This window comes from Arvicanthis niloticus, chromosome 16 (assembly GCF_011762505.2).
Source record: "Arvicanthis niloticus isolate mArvNil1 chromosome 16, mArvNil1.pat.X, whole genome shotgun sequence".
Lineage (NCBI taxonomy): Eukaryota > Metazoa > Chordata > Mammalia > Rodentia > Muridae > Arvicanthis > Arvicanthis niloticus.
Window position 1 is genome coordinate 26996349 of NC_047673.1, and position 23170 is coordinate 27019518.

At 43.1% G+C, this 23170-nt stretch overlaps 1 protein-coding gene across 2 annotated transcripts in view; it reads left to right on the forward strand.

Annotated features, from left to right (window-relative positions):
* Positions 1 to 17111, forward strand: part of LOC117721952 (low-density lipoprotein receptor-related protein 2-like) — a 53320-nt gene extending 36209 nt beyond the window's left edge. Inside the window, exons 19-33 of one of the 2 annotated variants that reach the window (XM_034520840.2) lie at positions 1707 to 1836; positions 2020 to 2204; positions 2971 to 3157; positions 4049 to 4267; positions 4658 to 4841; positions 6136 to 6337; positions 6426 to 6590; positions 6923 to 7123; positions 8278 to 8827; positions 9685 to 9810; positions 11663 to 11773; positions 13946 to 14182; positions 14535 to 15012; positions 16546 to 16645; positions 17034 to 17111. In XM_034520840.2, the coding sequence (XP_034376731.1) occupies positions 1707 to 1836; positions 2020 to 2204; positions 2971 to 3157; positions 4049 to 4267; positions 4658 to 4841; positions 6136 to 6337; positions 6426 to 6590; positions 6923 to 7123; positions 8278 to 8827; positions 9685 to 9810; positions 11663 to 11773; positions 13946 to 14182; positions 14535 to 15012; positions 16546 to 16645; positions 17034 to 17063 (3105 nt within the window). In that variant the 3' untranslated portion in view covers positions 17064 to 17111. The other variant, XM_076914030.1, reaches the window with a different exon arrangement.
* Positions 17112 to 23170: the final 6059 nt, after the last annotated feature.

The window sequence follows — 23170 nt, forward strand, 5'->3', positions numbered from 1 at the left end:
CTTTGATGTTACAATGTCTTGTTTCAGTGTCTGGAATCCATACATGATCTTATGGGCTCCTCCAAATGGCTGCCATCACTCCTCCAGCTCTGACATCATTTCTCATCACTTCTCTGTAGCTCTCTAAGCTCAGGTTGATCTACTCCACTACCTCTGCTGCTCTTGGTGATCATCCCATGGTACTGGCATCTCCAATACACTGGGGTCTTCCTCTGCAACTAAGCTTCACCAATAGCCTCTCATAGGCTCTCTTCATGGAGCCAAGCCTCAAATCCGCATGACCCCTTCACTCCTGGGCTGTCAACTGCAACTGAGGCTGCACCTTCACCAATGGCCTTCTATGGCCTCTCACAGTGCCAAGACTCAGATGCTCTTCATGATTCCTTCATGCCTTCAAAACCAGTACCACCTGGATGACTCTTACACATTACCAAGTACAACTGTAGCTCATGGTACAACCTTGGCTATCACTGGACCACAGCTTCTTTGGGCTCTCAGAAAACACTTCTCAGATTTCACCTCAGTGATGCTGATATCTTCTTAATCACCACTAATTTCTTAGCTCCAGCTAACCAGCATCAATTGTCCCTGTAGCCTCCTTCTCCTCTTGACTATAAAACCAGAGCCAAATGACCAAAGATGCTAAGGTCTGCTGCTTCCTGAGGCTGGAACGTGGCTGCCTTGTTATATTACATTATCACCAGCTTTCTGCTTGCCAACTCTTTCCCTGCCTAAGCTTAGCTGTCCTGGAACTTGAACTGTAGACTGACTTTGAACTCATGCCTGTGTCAGGCTAGCCTTGACCTCAGAGATCTGCTTGCTTCAGTCTCCTGGAATTAAAGTGACCTTATTTTTAACATAACTGCATGACCAGGACAGTCAGTCTGTGTGGGTACAGCGGTTGGCAGCAGGACTATGTAGCTCCTCATAAGGTGTGTTGATGGCAATACCCTGAGATACCTTCTCTGGGACATTGCCTATCTTCTTATACTTCTTGAACTAGCCCACCTCCCTCTGCTAGAATGTTCATGGTGTCAAGATAACCCCACTGTGGTCCACAGCAAGTGGTACCCATATACACATGGAGTTTGCCATGTACATGGGTTTGCTTGACCTCCAGTCACAGATGTAACACAAGAAGGGTGATGCTGAGAACTTCAGCCATTTAAGATACTCAAGCTGGTTCCAAAAGTGCTGAAGCCAAGTGTCACCTGCAGTAGGGTGACAGTTGGCGTTTGGTAATACTCAGGGACCCAGACAGAGTACTAGGCATTGGAAGTCACACGCCTCCTTCACACTTTTGTACATGGCAATGAAGTAAGGTCTTCTAAGCACAACAGGGACGAAACACATATGAATCCACAGAGACTGAGGAAGTATGCACAGGGTCTGCAGGTGTCTGCATCAGATGGTGTCCTAGAGCTGAAAGGAGAAGGGAATACACTCCCTCATCCCCAACCCAGAAGCTATCTCCAATTGAGATAACCACTTACAAGTGAAATTTAGTTTTCTTCGAGGTATTCTTAATGGAAAACAAACTACTCTTAAGGGTAGGTCACATATCCAGCTACTAAGAGAGACTCTCACAATTTGTGTCCCTCTGGCATCATTGCAGAAGGGACTTGAAAGTAGTCTCCTAATCTGGTGTCTTGTCTAACTCTGCAAATTCCTTCTTTAGAGGCCACTGACTGTTACTGTCTCCTCAGGACTGTGGCCTCAAGCTGATCTCATGTGGCCCAAGGCAGTGGGCTTGTGGCAGTGGAGACCAGTGTGTGCCTGACTTCTGGCACTGTGATGGACAGAGTGACTGCAGAGATGGCAGTGACGAGGCTGGATGTAAGTTCAGGGCATTGTCACTGAGGCAGAAGGCAGGGGCTTCCGTTCAAATGCCACAGAACCAGGAGCCCACCCCCTTCTCTTATTGGATGGATGTTGGTTGTAAATAAAGGAGCCTTGTAGAGGAAGGATGCTGGGGCATGATTTTAAAACTCTAGTAGAAAGTCATCCCCTCCTCAACAGGTGTTCCGCAGAAGTGCCAGGATTCCGAGTTCCAGTGTGCCACCGGTGCCTGCCTCAGCTTCAGCATGGTGTGTGATGGGCGAGAGGACTGTGCAGATGGTTCAGATGAGGGTGGGGAGTGTTCCTCATCAGTGTGCAGCCCGGGGCTATGTTACCACTCTTGCTACCAGTCCCCAACTGGGCCGGTGAGTTGCTGAAGCTTCCTGTGTGTTCTCTCTCAGCCACATCCATACTCTGAGAAAAATCAGTAGTGCACTCATTCATGCTGTCCTCAATGGCACCTTGATCTCAAAGATGTATACATAGTAGAACTGTCTTGAGTGCCTATCCAGGTACCTGAGCCTTCCTTGCTCCTCCTGAGGCCTGTTTAACCTCTCCCCTCTATTGTGTCTCCTGGTAGGCTGTCATGAAAATTACTCCTGTATCTCTTCCCATCTCTGCTGTGAGCTGTAGGAGATACGTCACATGGTGTTAAGATCCAAATATCTGGGCAGATCAAGAAAATAACGATGTGAAGTTTTCTTCCATGTAGATATTTGGAACCTGCCCTGCTCTTAAGTTGGGGATTGGCTGTATTAAGGCAGTATTACTCAGCAGTAAGCAGGGAACTCGATTCTCATAGTCAAGAAAAAGAACGTGTTCTGATATTTGGTCACACCACTGGCAGAGGACCAATTCAGTTAGCTTCATGTGCTTTTCCTCTTATGGATGTAGCAGAGGCTCTGGTGTCCTGAGCTGAACCTAGCCATTGTTACTCTTGTCCTGTGATGGATAAAAGGGTGTAAGGGGTACATCAAATTTGATGAGGCAAACAGAAGGGACTATTCAGAGCAAAGCTGTTTTAGTTGTCAACGTGGAATGTATCACCACGTGAATCATATGAAGATCAAAGCCCTTTTACCAATGCTGTTCTGTCTTCAGAATATGTGGATGGCTTCTCTTCTCTTTCAGGTATGTGTTTGTGCCCCAGGCTTTGAGCTGGAGAGAGGTGGTCAAATCTGTCAGGATGTAAATGAGTGCCAGCAGCCATCTGGTCAACCTTGCAGTCAGACCTGTATCAATACTGAGGGCTCATACATCTGTGCCTGTCACCCTGGCTACTTGCTGGGCCCTGATGGACACACTTGTAAAGCAACAGGTAACCTGGAACTGAGACTATCTTCTAAGTCATGGATCGTGAGCCTTGAATCTCTAACTCTGTGACTACGAGTCAACCCGAGTAATCAAACATTTCTTTCCTGACCGTCTGCCCCAATATTTCACTTCCAACCATCCTAATGTCTAACAACACACGTGTGGATAAAGGAAATGTGGTGTATGCCACATGTAAATTCCATATACACAATGGAATTTACCTAGCCATAAAGAAAAATGAGTTTGTGTTACTTGCAAGAAAATGAGTGAAGCTGGAGATTGTGTTAAGTGAAGTAAGCCAGACTCAAGAAAGCAAATATTGCAGTTTTGTCTTCTATGTGGAATCTAGATTTAAGTATGAATCGATGCATGGCATGGAAGTTAAAGGGGGACTATGGGTGGGTCAAAGAGGATGAAAGGGGAGACTAGCAGAAGTAATAGAAGAAAGATCAATTGTCACACATTTTCTCTTATCTGAGGAATATGAGCATTTGCCTGTGTGACATGAAAACAGAATTGACACTACTTGAAGAAAAGGAGTGGACTAACACTGTAGGGAATGGTAGTGGAGGGAGAGAGTGATGTGAGCAAGGTACACCGATGTGTCTCATACAGTGTCACAATGAAACTCACTCCAGTTAGTGAGTTTTTTATTTTATAAGAAAATAAAAAAGATGTTACTTTTTATTTAAGCTAATAATTGTTGTATTCCATATACCTTTAAGATGTGGTTATTCATTGTTATAAAACACTTCTTCCATGTGAGCTAATTGGCAGTCCAGCCTTGGCAACAATAAGCCAAAGGCCCCATACTATGTCGTGTTCTTTCATTTAGCCTGTGCTGGTCTTCACTGTATAAACTATGGTCATGTTGACAGCTGTTTCTTTTGGGCAGGTGCTGAGCCAATCCTGCTTGTTTCGATTGAGTTTAACCTATTTCTTTCTGGACTGAGAAGTTTAAAAGAAGATATCCTGACAACTGCAGACAAGAACCTGGTTATTTACTCTGTGGACTATGACTTAGTGGATCAGAAAATCTTTTGGGCAGATCCCAATGCAGAAAGTATAAGGTGGACCAGTATGGCCACGAAGAAGGACGGGATGGTGGTGCGAGGTATGCACCTCTGGAAAGCTCTTATTAAATCCACATAACATGACACAGAGCATAAACAATATGATGAGGGGCAGGCAACTAATATAAACCTGGTTGGGTTCTATCTCTCCAATTGAACGAGACCAAGGCTTGCTGGTTAGTAAGAAATAGAAAGACATACCCGTTGTCATCTCAGTGGACGTGAGTTCTACCAAGCTGCGAACCATTGACCACTGCCTTAATGAACTTCCTTTACTATAGTATTTTGGGACACATTGATAGTTTTCTGTGTTGGATATGCACATAGCAGTTATAAAATGGACAGATATGGCATACAAGTCTAGAATCTCTTGGCTTAAGCCTGCTGAAGTTACAGTTTACATAAGCATACCTATTGAATGGTCTCTTTAGGGATAAAGCCAGACTGTATAGGGGTTGACTGGATTGGAAGAAATCTCTACTGGACTGATGGGAAGGCTGGCCAGATTTTGGCAATTCAGTTAACTGCTGTTGGGAGAGGAAAATCTGAATACACAGTTGTCTTGGATGATGACCTGATTCAGCCCCAATCTTTGGCTTTGGATCCCTTAAATGGGTGAGTCGGTTGTCAAAACATCTGGTTAAGAACCTCAGGCTCATTATCCTTCCAAGTTCTACCTTGATGCTTGTGTTAGCTCAATCCAGAATGAGTGAATTGAAAACATGTCCGGTTTTAGATCTAATGCTGATTGGTATCAATTCAGACCTTGGGAAAAGTTCAAAGTGCAATTCACATTGTGGTCAACTAGTGGTATCTAAGACAAACAATGAACTCCTGGGATGCACTTATGGTTTTTAAATGGCAGATAAGGACAGAAGTAAGGATAGTTAATTTATGATCATCCAGATTTGAGTTAAGCTTAAATGATTCCACTTACAGTCTTTTCTTTCTGAAAAAGGATGTAATTTTATAATTTAAAAAAATTAGTGTGTGTGTGTGTGTGTATGTGTGTGTGCATGCACATGTGCTTGCACATACATGTTCCAGTGCCATGGTACATGTGTGGAGTCACAGGATAGGAGCTGGTTCTCCATTCCCAGCATTTGGTTTCCAAGAACTGAACTCATGTTGCCTGGCTTCAAGGCAAGATATTGTACCATTGACCCCACCCTCTAGCCCAAAGACACACAAATTAAGTTAACATTCCCATTCTGTCACTGGGATGACTGTGTGAATAACAAATATAAGAAAAAAGATACAGGAAATCTAGGGTCCAATGGTAATCCACATTTGATATCCTTTCTTTTTCTTATCTTTTAAACACATCTCGGGAATTGTCAGCATGGCTCCAGGAAACTTACAGTAGTTTCTAGTGCATTTATCAGCCATAGGCAGTATTGGAGTTTTACCTATACATCAACCCATGACAATTTTAAAAGCTATTTTAGCCTACTTTTTAATTTTTTCTTTTTTTCTATTTCTTTTTCTTTCTTTCTTCTTTCTTTTCTCTTCCTTTCTTATTTATTTATTATTTATTTATTGACTAGCCTCTAGTTAAGGAAAAACTGGTAAGTTCTTTCCAGGATGTGGACTCCCAAGATTCTTGTGATAATTAATGACAATTAAAGAATCACCATAAAGTTTCAAGAAAATTTCCTTTTAGTATTTCACAATTGTACTTAAGAAACTGAACTCATTTTTAAAGTTGAGAAAACATTGATTGAGCCATAACTCAGTATTTTTTCCTCATTGTGATTTCCTCATCATGATGACATTAAATTCTAAGCTCCTGCTTTTTAGACACATTTGGAATCTTTTAATCTTTGTAAGTCAATACTTTAAGAAGTTAATTGACAGACATGTTCTCCGAGGTGGTGTACTACCTTAAAGCTGGCTTTTATCCACACAGATTGATGTACTGGTCTGAAATTGGAGAGGAACCTCGAATAGAACAAGCTGGCATGGACGGTAGCAGCAGAAAGATACTTGTCAATCAAGGCCTCGGCCAGCCAACTAGCATAGCTCTTGACCAGTTAAGTTGGAAGATATTCTGGTCCGATGAGAAATTTCACTGCATTGGCTCTGTCAACCTAGATGGTAGTGGTATTAGTGTAAGTGTCCTTTTGACATTAGGATCAGTTGCAATATCATGGGTCTTGTGTAAAACTCACCCCAGAAAGCTCACCTTCACCATTGTAGATGATGCAGCTAACACAGATCAAGAGCCCCTTTTCGGTCGCTGTGTTCGAAGATAAAGTCTTCTGGTCTGACCTTCAGACAAGAACAATACAGCATGTAGAGAAGATGACAGGCAAGGACAGGGCTGTCCTCATCAAGCGTTCTGGACAGCCCTTTGGACTCAAGGTATGTGGAGTACTCTTTAAAATAGCTCCCTGATCCTCTTGGAAAAGGCTATGTCTATGAGCTATCTCAAATCACCGAGTTTAGCGGCACCATCTGCAGTGTTAAGAACATTCTTGGGGCTGAGACTGTAGCTCAGAGGTAGAGTGGTGCCTGTTAAGCAGGCACAAGGACCTGTGTTCGATCCTCAGCACACAGAAAAAGAGAGAAGGGAAGGAAGGTGGAAGGTAGGGGGAGGAGGGGGAAAAGGGGAAGAAAGGAGAAGAAAGAAGAATTGGTTGACTTTCTATTTGAAAGGATTTAGCACTTAGCAGCATCCAGCTCTTTTCTTTCAGATAATGCATGAAGTCCTCCAGCCCAGGTCTTCTAGTCCTTGTCTGGACATAGGATGTTCTCACTTGTGCCTTCTGAGCCCACGAGCCAAGGGAAGTTGCCGCTGCCCGATTGGCCTCCTGCTGGCAGATGATGGAATCACCTGTGTCTCCCTCCAAGAGTCTGGGTTTGTGTTCCTGGTATTGCCCACCATTCTCACCCAGGTACTGTTCTAGAGCTTTCAGGACATGCCTAAAACTTGTTTCATGTTCTGTTTCTGACTGAATGTTAGACTTCTCCACATCCTGTTGTAAATAGTGGAGACCCTTTCCCTTGGACAATTCTTAAAACACAACTTGTGTTGTCGTATTCACTGTAGAGTGGGTGTTCTTGTGATGCAAAACATCTCCATCTGAGAAGGGCTATGCTGACCAAGATAGGGTTTTCTTGAAACGCTTAAATAAAAATGAAATGCACTTAAATTCATTTATGACATACTGAGCACACAGGATATGGTAAGGTTGGGAAGTAGAGAACATGCTTGACCCTGTTTAGTTACCCAAGGATTTATGAGGATTCAGATTAGTTTCAAAACCAAGTGGTACCTGCATTCTACCCCAGGGAGGAAGCTCATTTTGTGAGGGATCATGTCTTAAATTAATAGAGACTAAAAGCACAGTCACACAAGTCCCCACCCAGAGGACTTGTCAGTTCTTGGAATTGTTAAACAATGGTACACACTTTGGGGTTGAAGATTAGCTCCAGTGCCAGTGTGATATTAACTAGTGAGTATTATTTAAAGAGAAAGGCCTTTAACAAGGATCATGTCATCAAAATGCATGATGCAATAGCTACCTGTAAGTCGACTTGACATAAACTAGAGTTATCTGAGAAAAAGAAGCCTCAATTGAGGAAATGCCTTGTACGTTCCAGCTGTAGGGCATTTTCTTAGTGATTGATGTGGCTAGGCCCAGCCCATTGTGGTAGTATCACCCCTGGGCTGGTGGTCTTGGGTTTTATAAGAAAACAGATTGAGCAAGCCAGTAAGTAGTACTCACCTATGATCTCTGCATCAGCTCCTGCCTCCAGGCTCCTGCTTTTGATGATGAACTGTGATATAAGAACATAAGCCAAATAAACCCTTTCCTCTCCAAGTTGCTTTGGTCATGGTGTTTCACCACAGCAATAGTAACCCTGACTAAGACACATGGATTTCAGGAATTCTCAGTGCTAGAGGCATCAGAAAAGAACAAATCAACTACTTCCAGAATATAGTGTCTGAAAATATTGATTTAGGGATCCTAGCACCAATATCATATTGAGATTAAAAGATTCAAGTTGACCTGATCAGCGTCATCCACCTAATTTCTCCCCATAGATCTATCTGAAAAATCTTAAGACTACGCCACAACAAACAACTGTGCCAGAACACAGGACACTTCCCTTTACCAGTGTCAAACAACTGGCATCAGTGGATTATCTTGTCCAGGAAAAGGCCCTCTATCTGTCAGAGCTCAACACCAGTGACATCAGGCTACTGAAGCTAAAAGAACCAGGGATACTCTCGTGGCGGAGGGTCATATCTGTGAAGGGGACGGTGATTGACTTTGCCTTGGACTGGATGAGTGGAAACATATACTGGATTGACACTGAAAATCCCTATATCAATGTTGCTTTCTCAAATGGCCAGTATCCCATTGTTTTGCTCAGTGAAAACCTCTACCGCCCAACATCTATTGTCCTCCACCCACCTACTGCAGCCATGTGCTTGGCAGACCTGGGTTCACAGGATGATGGGAGACACGGCTGCAGCATTGAGTGCGCCTCCATGGATGGCAGCCAGAGAAAAGTGCTATGGCTGAAATCCCAGGTGCCTGTGGGCCTGGCCTTTTCGGATTCGGGGAATCGAGTATACTGGGCTGATACTGGTAAGCAATTAATATCTGCACCCTAAATATGAACCTCACAGACCCTGCACTGAATAATAAAGTTCTGGTCAATGAGCTTCAGCTATAACTTCAAAGAACTTTCAGATCTCCTGGATCTGCCAACCCAGTAGAGACAAATAGATGTATCCCTAAGTAGCACACCACAGCCTACAGAGTCATGCAGCTGCCCCTTTATAAAGATAAGACTGGAAATGCAAAATATATGAATGATAGCACTGAAAGAATGGGTCAGTGGGGGAAGCACCTGCCTTGCAAGCATGGAGACCTAAGTTTAGATCCCAAGAACCCATGTAAATGTGGGCATAGCAGCACATCCCAGTTTTTCTATAGTGACACTGTAGGTAGGAGCTCATGGGCCAGCTAGCCTGGTCTATGAGGAGGTAAACACTGAAGAGCCTCTGCCTCAAACAAGATGGAAAGTAAAGGCAGATGTTTCACTTTGTTCGCTGACCTTAAAACATAAGCACGACACAAGCATGCCCGCACTCACATGTAAACACATGATTACATACTTGCTCATCATGCACATACACACATGCATCACACTCACATGTAAACACATGATTACATACTTGCTCATCATGCACATACACACATGCATCACATCATATATACTATATATGTATGTGCATGTATGTATGTACGTATGTATGTATATATGTATGTATAAACAAATTGTTGTGACTCACTGGTATGGAGAGGTGAATGACGGAGAATCAATTTCCGGTTCTGAATGGCAAACAGTGTCATCCTGAAGCTGAGACAAGACATGACAAGCTTCAGGATGTAGTATAGCTATTAAGATTCAATAAAATTAACTGACCATCTCTTCCCAGGGCAGGGACTTATACAAAGTATTCAACTAGATGGCTCAAGATACAGAGTGGACTACCAAGGACTTAAGGGTCTTCACCTCTTTGCATGTGGTCAAGACATGATGTTGTGGACAACGGTTGATGATGGTAGGTCTCCATCTTCTTTTAGAAGAATGACCAACCTCCCTAAACTACAGAGGATGTGGAACTGTGCATCTGAAACCTAGAGGGCCTTTCACTTATTTGGTTATTCTTTGCATCAGTGGTCCTCAACCTTCCTAATGCTGCGACCCTTTAATACAGTTCCTCACATTATGGTGACCCTCAACCATGAAATTATTTTTGTTGCTACTTCATAACTATATTTTTGCCACTGTGATAAATTATGTAATATGATGATATGACAATGTAACATTTGATATGCAGAATATCTGACATGTGACCTTCAAAAGGCCATGAGAACCACTGCTCTATATGATAAGCTCAGGTCCTGAAATTGCTGTATTTCATAGGCTGCTCCTTATTGACACATCATCAATCTGTCACTGTGACAAAACACCTGTGGCAACCAACTTACCAACTTATAATAAGGAAAGCCTGATTTGGACTCAGGTCCATGGGTTTCAGTTCACTTGTTCCAATTGCATTTGAATCTTTGGTGAGGAAGTGTATCATGGTGAATCCATATGGTGGAGAATCCAGCTCCCCCATGGAGGCAAAAGAAGAGAAAGAGAGAGAAAGGCCAGGGACCTAAACTTCTACTTTCCTTTGCTTTGTCCCCAAGCTGAACAGCAAGTCTTCAACACACGTACCTTTAGGCAACCCTACTGCAGAGGGAACAGGGCCAGGAGTTGGGAACTAGGTGGCACGTGCACCCTCAGTCACTAGTCGTTCCACCTCATCAAGAAATAACAATACATGTCTCTAGTTGACAAAGTGAACATGAGGTACTAGGTGGAGATACAACATTCTTTCTATTTTCCTTTTCAAATTACCTTTTCTAATTTGTATGTTCTTTTGTATGTACTTCTACTTTGCACGCTCATGTACAAAGAAATGGGTTTCACTGTGGCATATTTTTACATGTTTATTGTGACGGTTTATTCCTAGTCAAACCCCTATAGCCTTTCCTAGAGCCCCACTCCCTATCTACTGATCCCCCCTTCCCCATTGCACTCCTGCATCTGCTTTCCTGGCACACAATTAGTTTTATTCCCGACTCTAATGTGGTATTTCTAGGCTATTCATTGTCCAAAGTCACAGTGTTCGTGCATTACCGTATCTGTGCTAGAGTCCCGTGAATAAACTCCTACTGAGTATCTAGATTTAAGGAAACTGGAAAAATTAAAACAAACCTGTCTCCTTAAATTTCCAAATGTCTATCAGCCACAGCAAAGCAAGTTGTCAGTACTACCCCAGAGGATCGGAGGTATGTGACCAGTCCGTTTCCACCCACTTTAAGATTCCTCTCAGTTCACAAATGAGCCGTTTCCAGAGATATGTTCTAATAGATTTTGAGATATTCTTCACTAACCACATGAATGGTATTTAAGTATCCCATGTTCTAATTATCTAGTCCAACATCTATTACTGCTCTAGATATAATTTGTTGACATGTAAATTTGACTTCCTTTATTTTGTGTGTTTGTTTGTTTGTTTGTTTGTTTCTCACTCTGTAGCCCAGGCTAGCCCCAAATTCCCAATCTTCCCATCTTTAGCTTTCCTAGTACTGGGATTAATAATTGTGTGTCACCATACACAGCTATCATGTGACTTTGTTATGGTTGAAAGTTTGTCATTTTAAAAAGTTCTCTCAGAACTTCTTTCTCACAATAAAACTCAGGAAAATATGCACCTCTTCTGAAAAAAAAATCTTTTTGCTTCATTAGATCACATGAATGAGTTAAAGTGTTCGTACTGAATGCAATCCTTTGTCTAGGAAATGGTCCTGCCATGGATTTTATTTCTGTTAACAGTTACTCACTGGCTTTTGTTTCAGCCCAGATCACCAGAGTTTGGTATAACAAAGCACAAGTCTCAGAAAACCAGTGGTTCCAAGTGGACCAGAAGATTGTAGACTTAAAAGTGTATAGTGTCCTTAGTCAACAGGGTAAGTACATGTCCAGTGACAGAGATGACATAGCAATCTAGTGAGTTCTCATGGAGGGGACACTCCACCCTACCAACTTCTTAGAATGTCTTTGTGTTTCTCACTATGTTAAAATATCCCTGTCTAAAGTTCTTACTGGTCTGCACAAAGCTCTTGTCTATAGGCAGTTCCTTACAGACTGGGTCAGGCACACCACTGATACCATTGCCTTATTAATAGCACACCAAACGTGGCTGTGGTAAATCCACCGGGCTGAGAATTGGTAGACATGATGTTAGCTTTCTATGACTATAACACACACCAGAGACAGCTGGCTTCTGCAGAGGGGAGGTTTCTTCTGGCTCACTGTTTTGGCAGGTTTTAGTCTGTGAATGTGCCCCCTTGCTCTGGGGTCTATGACAAGGCAACACATTATTACAGGAGCATGTGGCAGAGAAAAAAATCTGTGCTTCCTGTCTGCAAAGCAAAAGAGGAAGAGACTGGAGTCCTCTTCAGGGATGTGCCTCCCATCTCTAAATACCTCCCACCAAGTGCCTTTCAATAGTGTTGTGCCAGAGTCAGTCTGAACCACAGGGACCTTTGAGGGACACTAAAGATCTCCACTATAGAATCTGAGTTCTATTTTCAGTTTTGTTCTTTTAAATTTTAATTATTTTTTTCTTTATATACCTTCCAGACTGTTTGGCTTCCAGCAGTTGGTGGTGTGTTTCTTTTTCTTTTTTGGCCATTATTGTTTTGTGCCTGATTGTGTTTGTGATCTAACCCAGCTCCTGTGAACAAAGGGGCCTGAATGTTACCACTGAGCAAGCCTCTCCTCTCACTTGCGTCTTTCTTTTTGTTATTGAACATGGATTTTTTTTTTCATACAGTACATTCTGATTACTGGTTTTTCTCCTCCAACTTTTCCTAGATACTCCCCATTTCCCTATCCCTCCCAAATTCACCCTCCCCATTAGAATACAAGCAGGCATCTAAAAAATAGTAATAAAAATAAAAACAAAAAAAAATAATAGGACAAAATAAACAAACAGGAAAAAAAAGAGTCAAAGGAAAAGTACAAGACGCATATACAGACACTAAGGTGCACATGTTCACATAAAACAAAAATCTGAAACCAGAATACATCACTCTGCTCATGTAGACTAAACAGTACTAGCATTGTCATAAGCAAAACACTGACTTGAGACTTGAGAGACACCTGGTGGTTGATGCAGGCCTGTTACTTAATGAGATCCTGTCTGTAAAGCAAAATGGGTAGGAAGGGACAGCTTTGAGGTATAGCTCTTGCCTATGACACAAGGGACTTCAGGTCGAATCTTTAGCAACACACACACACACACACACACACACACACACACACACACTTGAACTTTGAAGTGGAGCTAGCCTGTTCTATTCTTCTATTGTATCCCCTTTTGATGTTGATTGAGCCTCAAACCATCAACTTGGGGACAATCAATAAGATGTGACAGGTCTTAAGAGAATGCTGCACTTTGTTTTCTGTGAAAGTCAGACCTCTATGAAAGTGTACTAGTCATGTGGAGACTGCCAGAGTCTTGGCTTCGTGGGTACATAATTTTCAGACTTCGGCCAAGTGATAGATGGGTTACACAGGTTTCTCTAAGAACTTACTTAGTTCTTAGAACTGCAGGAGGCAGCTTTTAACCTTTGTGTAAGTTTGGGTCACACCCAGCTCTGTGGTCCAGCACCTAGAATGTCTCAAGAGGTAAGACCTCATCACAAGTTTAAGATTAGCCTTGAAGAATGATTTTAAATGAGAAACAGCTGTCTTATTCAGATTATAAAAGGGATAACAAACCTCGCTGTTTCCATGGTTTCAACTAACAGTAGTTTTATGTCCAAGGACTTTGTGGTTCTGTCATTTGAGTGAAGCATGCCCACAATGTCGTCTTGAATGGTTAGGAGATCCCCTCAATTATTTTTTGCAGTGGGTGCTTGTTATATGTTTAAAGTCACACTGAGCTATGAAGAACTATCCATTACTCAGAGTCCGATTAACTATAAAAGGAATCGAATTGAAGAGCTATCTAATTTGTTGGAAACAGCTGTGTCATATGCGGTTAATGTATTTGCAGAAAGCGTGTAGAAAACTTCCCCCGGAGCCTAATCTCACTTAATATATTTTGGCTTGGGAACGGGGGTGATGTTCAGGTAACAACAGCTGCTCAAAAGACAACGGAGGATGCAGTCATATCTGTTTACCAAACCCCGAGGGCAAGACTTGCCGGTGTCCCCATGGGTACTGCTTGGTTGATGGCCATACCTGTGTGGAAGCTGTCCAGTGCTCTCCAACGTCACAATGCTGTAAGGATGGTCAGAGGTGCATTTCCAAGGAGCAGATTTGCGATGGTCACATCGACTGTTTGGATGGTTCTGATGAAGTGGACTGTGAGTACCTTCTTCTACACAGCACCCATTGTGTCTCAGTATGCATGGCTTTTGGAAGCACCCAACTCGATACTACTCTTTAAATATTTATCCTATATCTCACTGCCATGTTATCACTGGGTTTTGTTACTGGACAACATGGAATCTCTACTTTTGGGCATATACATTATTATGCATTTCTCTGGAAAGCTAATATGCCTTTAGTTTTAGGACAGGGAGCATGAGAGTGAAGTGTTAGAAACTGGACAGTTGTTTGAACATGTCTGGATAGCACCAGCTTAGATAGAATGAGTAACCACAGCATAGGGGAAGGAGGTTGGGCCAACAATTCCATCTGTCTTGGTCTTTGTAGGTTTAAATCCAGGTAAAATCCATTCAACATCAACACTTAAGAAGCCAGAAGCACAGAAAAGGTTGATACCAGAAGCTTTTGAACTTTTCCAGGGTGCTGAGTCTAACACAGATGTATATCTAGGACAAGAAGAAAGGAGGCATCCTGTCAGAAAAACACTAACCAGTCAAATGACTTCATCAGGGAGCAAGGTCCCAGAAACCAAGGGAAGGGCGGAAACTGTTCAGTCCAGGGATTTACAGATGGTAACACAGACACCCTGTAGCCAAGACTTTTGCAACGGGAGAGGGGTCTGCGTAATGGAAGGAAAGCTAAGAAAATGCCGCTGCCTGATGGGATATGGCGGAGAGTTCTGTCAAGAAGCAGGCCGTGGCCCTGTCACTGCCTACATAGCCCTGGGCGGACTCGTTGCTTTATCAGCTGCTCTGGCAGTTTTGGGGCTGTTTCTACATTCCAGAAGAGAACGTAAATTCAAGAGGTGAGTGATATGAGTGTCTTCATGTGAGGATTATGTTTCAATGGCAGCTTCTAAGAGAAGATGAGCAAGGTTGAAGGTTTAAGCCCATTCTATGAATTCATTTTCTGAGGAAAGATTTAGATGAGGCACTTGTTAAATGACGGGGAAAAGTAGCAATCGGGTTGATCTCCTTGAGACCCGAGGTGTGTGACACAGTGTGGGGGGTGAGACATTTATATTGTAAGGGTAAACTCTGCTTTAAGCCCAGTCAGTGTTGAAGCTGCAGGAAGAAAAGTGAGGAGATTCCCCATCTATGACATGATAGGTCAGCACCTGGGGCTGCAGGAATGTCTGTTAGGAGGTTAGTAATTTGCCATGATGCCAGGCTGGTTGTCACAGACAACATGAATGCATGCTCTCAAGAAGTCTTAGCAGTTTGGTCTGTTTTGACGTTCCTCTCCTTGGATGGTAGATGATGGACATCTTCCTTTCCCCTTCACAGTGTCTTCCTGCTCTTTTGTGTCTGCATGCCCTCTCCTGAGGGAGCCAGGCCTGTTGTCTCGGGGTTCTTGTTTTGGACTCATGTAACTTAATCGCCTCCTTGGAGACCCTACCATCACCATCTATATTTCATTAATTTGGGGACATCAGTGTGGGCTAAGTTGTGAACTTCACAGAGGTGAAGTTCAGGAATAATGCAAAGAAGCTATACTAAGTTTTATCCAAGGGCAAGAAGGCCATTAAAGAAACAAACAACAGCTAATTGGTACTCCCGCCATTACAAGACAGAGAGTGGGAAGGCGTGTTCGAAGGCGGTGATAGACATACTGAGAAGGAGCATCAGGCGGCTGACAGGTGAAGAACTATAAAGGGGCCTGATGCTCTAGGAACTGCCTTGCTGATCTGTCATCCATTCACAGACTGAAGAAAAGGCAGGAGTGTGACCATGTCAAGCAAAGGCTGGTTAATGCGTAGCTGGTTTACTCTTGGTCCTTCTGCCATGTTTACCTGCTTCCCAACTTCACTTGTGGTCCGCTGCATCTTAACTGCCCTTGAAGTTGTTTCTCATTGACTAGTCACTGGGTTTCCTTCAGGAGAGAAACAATACTATATTTTCCTAGTAACAAATATAATTGACTCAACTATCATCTATTTTAGATCATTTGCTGTATTTAAGAGGGGATTAAAATGAATCACAGTTTCTATGTAATTAACCATGACAGTGGATAAGTAATTATATGTGTGTATATGTATTAGATTTATTTATTTTTATATTGAGTGCATGAGTGTTTGACTAGATGTATGCATTATGCATGTCTGCTATGTATGCACCGTGCCTTCAAAGGCCAGAAGAGGCCGTTGGACCATGGAACTGGAGTTCCAGACAATTTTGAGCCTCCACATGGGTACTAGAAACTGAATTTAGGTTCTCTGCAAGAATAGGAGGAAACGGATGCTCTTAAGAGCAGAGACAGCTCTGCCCCTACTGTAATAATATTTTAATCCTTGTTTCTATACAAACTGTTCTATTCACGTTGTTTTCCCTGATTGTAGAACATCATCAAGAAATTTGGACTATGATAAAGGAAATAACCAAGAAGAAGAAAATCTAATGAAGAGTGAGACTTTTGTCAATGGAGTCTATGATGACCAGGTATGCGGAGGGAGCCGGGGGCCGTTTACCTGAGGGAAAGGGCTGGTGAGACATGCTTTAAAAAGGTGACTGTGAAAAGTCCAAGCTGGGTGGATGTGGCTGTAATTTATACTAATTTCTGCTTACACAGTCTTTGGTCTTCAGCTCCAATTTGGAGACTTAAAATAAAATATGCATGAAATAGCGACCTAGACATTTCAGTAGAGTATACACGGGGCAAATGGTATTGGGAGTGGGGTGGGTTGCTTTAGGATTAGAATTGCCCCCCCAAAAAACATGGGTACCCCACCCCCATGATCTCTACTAACACCTTAAAGTTCCACCAACTTACTTTCTTGTTTTGTACAAAGGCAGCGTATTGTCTCTAACTCCAACTCTCTTCCCACAGGAATCCGTAACCTCCTTACAAACTGAATGACCTCATTAAAAAAAAAAAGAGCTAAAACATTTAAATAAATGCTGCTTGTCCAGTTCGTTGTATGCTGTCTTAACTTTCCTAACAGTTTGTGGTAAATCCTGATGACTTCTTCAAGTGATTTCTTCTTAAATTAGAGACGGTTGTCTGGTTTTAAGATCCCGAAGTGGAGTTCAGAAACCTGTAGATTCTTAGATATGGTGAGAATCCAGTTTGATTTCCATGTCGCTTAGGCTATGACTCAGTTCCAAGAGTGCGTCAGCCCATGTCACGTGACCCAGTGCCAGTCGGGAGTTCTAGATTTAAATCTTAGCTCTGACACTGACTTTGAGGTAGTTAGTCCTCTAAACCAGTTTTCTAGTTTAACAACGTGAGGGATCTTCTTGCCATTCCAGTTAAAAGCCAAGTTTCTGTATAATGGCAAATGTTCAAATATTTAATCTAGCATTACTGGCCTGGATAAATTTCACCTCTGGGTTGGCAATTGTATATAAAAACCATTTCCTTTATGACAATGTCAATCAATTTTGAAACTGATGGAACAGGTACTTTGTAGATATAGAGTCTCAGACACATGATATGACTCATGCTATTTAAAATAACATCAGTGGTTACTGTCATCATCAACATAGAATATAGGCTACACCAGGATTAATCCTAACTAGCTCTTGCCCAATAAGGACCACACAAGTGCTTGGCCTGCTAATGTGTCTGCTCATCTTGTCAGGTTATAGTGCTTCTTGGGGAATCAAAGGCATTGAATTTGTGATGCACATGGGGTCACAATGGTAGTGTTCACAATGGTAGTGTGACCTAAAACTTGGTAGGAGCAACCTTGGGCAAATCACTTTGTCTTGCACAATACCTATGCATGGCTTAGCATGGTACCTGAATTCACTCACATGAGTCTACATTGTAATATGCCGAATATCCTTTGGAAGAGTTTCCTTGTTTGAGATCTTTTCTAGCCATTTGCATTTTGTCTCACAGAACAAGCTTGCACAAGCCACTAATGAGAAGCCCTAGGCTTATTACTGTGGGCAAGGCATAAAATGTTCCATGCTCTTCAACGAGGTATAAAATCTTCTAAGTAAAGATCAACTTGACCCAAAGAACAAATGCCAGGGGAGCCTCCCTTCCTGATTAGGCTGTGCAAGGTCTTTCTGGCTAAAAGGTAGGACAAGCGTCATTAAGTTGTGCAGAAGCTCAGCTGTACCAGAGAAAACCCATCTCCACTTGCCAGTACCCCGTGTCCCTTCAGCCACAAAAGGAGTTTGCTTTTTCTACCTCCTAGAAGCTAACATCACTGGTCATTCTGCCCTTGACAAGTCCCTGGCTTTACTCTTCACACATGTATGAAAATGCCATGGGAAAAAAAAAAAAAACAGGCTCAAAAGCAGGTGGTATACATTACTGCTGTCTCTTTGGATAGGATGGAGTTGCTGCCTCGGTCTCCTCAGGACCTTTATCCTTCTTCCAGATCCTCCGGGCTTGTGTTCTGGCTTTCTCAGTCAGCTTCTGCAGGCTCAGTGCTTGCATGTGACTGTCAGTCATTCCTTAGACCCAGATTCCAATGCAGACCCAGGAATTCCTGCCATTCAGTCTGGGTATCACCCTCTTCCTCCTCCCCCTCCTCCTCCCCCTCCTCTTCCCTCCTCCTCCCCCTCCTCTTCCCCCTCCTCCTCCCCCTCTTCCTCCTCCTCCCCCTCTTCCTCCTCCTCCCCCTTCTCCTCCCCCTCTTCCTCCTCCTCCCCTTCTCCTCCTCCTCTTCCTCTCTCTTCTTCTTCTTCTTCTTCTTCTTCTTCTTCTTCTTCTTCTTCTTCTTCTTCTTCTTCTTCTTCTTCTTCTTCTCCTTCTACTTCTCCTTCTCCTACTCCTTCTCCTTCTCCTTCTCCTTCTCCTTCTCCTTCTCCTTCTCCTTCTCCTTCTCCTTCTCCTTCTCCTTCTCCTTCTCCTTCTCCTTCTCCTTCTCCTTCTCCTTCTCCTTCTCCTTCTCCTCCTCCTCCTCCTCCTCCTCCTCCTCCTCCTCCTCCTCCTCCTCCTCCTCCTTCTTCCTCTTCCTCTTCCTCTTCCTCTTCCTCTTCCTCCTCCTCCTCCTTCTCCTTGTATCCTGTGTCTGGACTATCTATGTTTCCTATGAGTGTATGCCTAAGTTTACTCCATCTGAATCTATTGTAACAAATCCCTAATGCTTTTCTCCATTCAAGAATTTATACAACATACTGAATGTCCTTTTCAATAAAAGGGCATGATTTTAGAATGGATTCACAAGACTATATCTAACAATTTCTATCCATCCCTAACTTCTGAGCTAGGTTGTCAATTTCATAACCTTTTTTTTTTTCTGGTAGAAATGATGCATTTTAAACCATAAGAGCCTTCTAGTGTGACAATGTCTATGTTATATGTGAATTTATCAGTTTCTTCTCATTTGTTCTCAGAACCTCAAGTTTATAGCTGCCTTAGTTAGAGTTCCTATGGCTATGATGAAACACCATGACCAAAAGCAACTTCAGAAGGAGAGGGTTTGTTTGGCTTACATATCCTGAATCACAGCCCATTTAGAGAAACCAAGGCAAGAACTCAAACAGGGAGGGAACCTGGAGGCAGAAAGCTGATGTAGAGGCCATGGAGGGGTGCTGTCTACTGGCTTGCCCAGCCTGATCTCTTATAGAACTCAGGGGCAGAAGTCCAGGGATAACCCTACACACAATAGACTGGGCCCTCCCACATCAACCACCAATTTAAACAGTGTTCTACAGGCGTGCATATGGCCCAGTCTTATGGAGTCATGCTCTTCATTGAGGTTCCCTGCTGTAAGAAGACTCTAGCTTGTGTCAAGCTGACATAAAACTAGGCAGCACAACAACATAGTTGCCCATGAATAAATAGAACAGGAAACTCATGATAGTAGTGGAATCTCTGGGTGTTCTTCTGGAAAAATAAGAATATTTAAAAAGAAATGTTGATTGGCCTGTGCATTAGGCTCAAAGATATACCACACACATCACCTTCTATGTTTACTATTTATTTATTTATTTATTTATTTATGCTAGCAAGTTAAATTAGGCACTTTACACTTCTTCTAGAAAACAGCCAGGCAAAGGATTCTCTACTATACTATCTCCTGGAAGGCTTAAGGAATTCAAAGAAAGTGAAACTCTGAATACAGAGTGTGTGGCTCTCAGATCAGCTTCTAGCATTGATGGCAATCAGCTTCCTGAGCATGCCCTGTCCATCTTTTCTTTGTGTGTGCTCAGCTGAGCTCTGAACTGTTACCTTCAGTGGACTAAAGTGAAGGAGTCCCTCTGGTAGTATCCAACAGTCTTTCCAGATTTCCAGACTCATTACAGATGAGGCAAGGGCAAGTCTCATGCCAGCAGCATAGACCACACATATGCTAAGAAAATTGTCCACACTGTTTAGCCCCTGGTAACCCAGTGGTAAGAAGAATCTATTTTGGAGCGCTATGGCCATAAATGGCTGTGGTGTGGGGAGGGGGTTGGTAATGGAATTAGCCACGCAAGTGGCAGAGGTGCTTGAAATCTGTGAAGTAATATTCCTGCTCTTTCAGGTCTCTCTCTGCCTAACAGACACATTGCTTTCCAAGTGGGGCAACTGACTCACCTACTTGTTAGTCTGGATAATGTGTAAAGCGAGAGTCTTCTGTTTCATCCTTTGTTCTATTGTCTGACACAGGGTCCTGCTATGCCAGCCAATTGCTGTGGACTCCCAGTACTCCTACCTCAGCCCCACCCCCACCGCCAAGTGCTGGGATTAGAGATGTAAACCACACTGAAGGCAGCCCTCAGCTTTCCTACTCACCAGCATTGTCCCCTCTGCTGAGCTTTATCACTTTTTTTTATTTGAAGATGTAGATAACTGAGTCCCTATTTTTATTCTTCTCTCACAGGGAGAAGGAACTCGTCTATAGTGACATTCCCATGGGAATTAGAAACAGTGGCCATGGATATATATAATTTTTTATATGCATGACAAGTTATGTATGAGAAGAAAGGCTGTGTGTGTGTGTGTGTGTGTGTGTGTGTGTGTGTGTGTGTGTGTAGGGAGCAAGGAGCAAGTATCACAATGTCCCTAGGCTGGCTACAAGCTCACAATACAGCCTTGAATGACCTTGAACTTCTAATCCTCCTGTGTCTACTTTCCAAATCCTGGGATTATAGGCATGCACCATCACACCCTGAGAATCCAAGGCTGTGGGCTTCTAGTTACTTGCCTGATGGTTTATGGGGCAACTCATACCTTGGCAGAATAAAATGTTCCTCAGCAGCTAGCTAGTCATATGTCAAATTGCTTTTTATTCTAGAAGCATTCTATAATACTAATTGTATTTGTTCCAGAATGTGTCTCCTTTTAAAGATACTATGACTTACCCAATAGAGAGCAAATGTCAAGATGTACCTAGTCTTCATTGCTAGCTTCTAGTCCTTACCATTCGACTGTTAAATGAAGGGAAGTGAAGGACAGAAGAAAGGAAGCAGGTCCAGGGATGTGGACTCCTCCATCCCCAGTGCCTGGGATGCTCCCAACTCCCTTCTTTCACTGTTCTACTCCAACGTTACCTTTTCCTTTCTCACTGTTCCTAAAATAGCATCCTTTTTCCTCCATCTCCTGACCCTGACTTACTGTTCTCCATCCTATTCTATGATATCCCTCAGCAGAGTATGCCAGAGCCAAATTGTTTCCTTTTCCAGTGTCCACAAGTGTGCTTGCAAAATGTCAGGTGTTTAAAATACTTACTGGGTGGGTGCCCTGTGCAATAAAGAAGAGGCGGATTTCGGAAGCAGCCGGCCAACCCTTCCCACAGCCTCCCCGTGGATAAACAGCTTCGGCTCTGAAAACCACACCTCACGCTCCTCAGTGAGGCTCACATCCCAGGGAAAGCCCCACCTGCAAACAGGCACAGCCAATACTGTGTAAAGCAACATCTTTTCTTTTTCTTGGGCACTATGGACTCCTGGGCAAACTTGGAGAGCATAGAAAGCCTGTGAGCATTAAATGATGTCACATCCTCTATGTGCTGACCGAGAGGGTTTGTCACAAGTGTAAAAAGCTTGATGGCAGAGCCATCCTGCACCAGTGAGTTAACATCAGTGCAGCATCTTGATTGGTCAGTATGAACCTAGGGATCATACACAGTAAGACTCCAGAGTTTGCCTCCTCCGCCATCTTGTTTAAAGCCCATTGTGTGTGTGTTTCTGTGGCAGAGAATGCCCCCTGGGTCAAGACAGGATCCCAACCCTATGCAGGACTCTCCTTCCATGCTGTCCTGAACATTTTTATGGCAAAATATGTGTATTTTAAAAGGGAAGTTTGGGTCCATTTCTGCTGCTGGGGGGGAGGGGGGGATGGGGATAGTTTTAGCTTTCAGTGGTCAAATTTCAATCACCAGACATCAAGAAGCTATGCCTATAAGCCAGGGAGAGTAAGTGAAGGAAGAAAAGTAAAAGGCTCAAGAGACTAACTTCCCTCAATAGTAGCGCATACTAGCAGTACTCGGAGTCAAGATGCGGGTAATATTCAGTACTTTCGAGAAACCAGGTCCTCCAATTTGTTAGCTACCTCCGGACTTCAGAACCTCCTGCTGCTGTCTTTGATGTGGTAGCTGAATAGATCCAGGCTACTTTTCTATATTCCTAGCTTCAAGGCCATAGTATGCTGGCTAGTTTTAGGTCAACTCAACACATGCTAGAGTCATCTGAAAGGAGAGCCTCAATTGAGAAAATGCCTCCATAAGAGTAGAGTATTTTTTCAATCAGTGATCAATGGGGAAGGCTCAGCCCATTGTGGGTGGTGCCATTCCTGGGCTGGTGGTCCTGGGTTCTATAAGAAAACAGGCTAAGCAAACCATAGGGAGCAAGCCAGTAAGCAGCACCCCTCCATGGCCTCTGCATCAGCTCTTGCCTCTATGTTTCTCCCCTATTTGAGTTCCTATTTTCAATGATGGCCTATGATTTGGAAGTGTAAGGCAAACAAGCCCTTTCCTCCCCAACTTGCTTTTGCTCATGGTGTTTCATCATAGCAATAGAAATCCTGACTAATATACACTCAGTAAGCTTCCACCTTCTAAAGCATCTATGTAGTAGGTG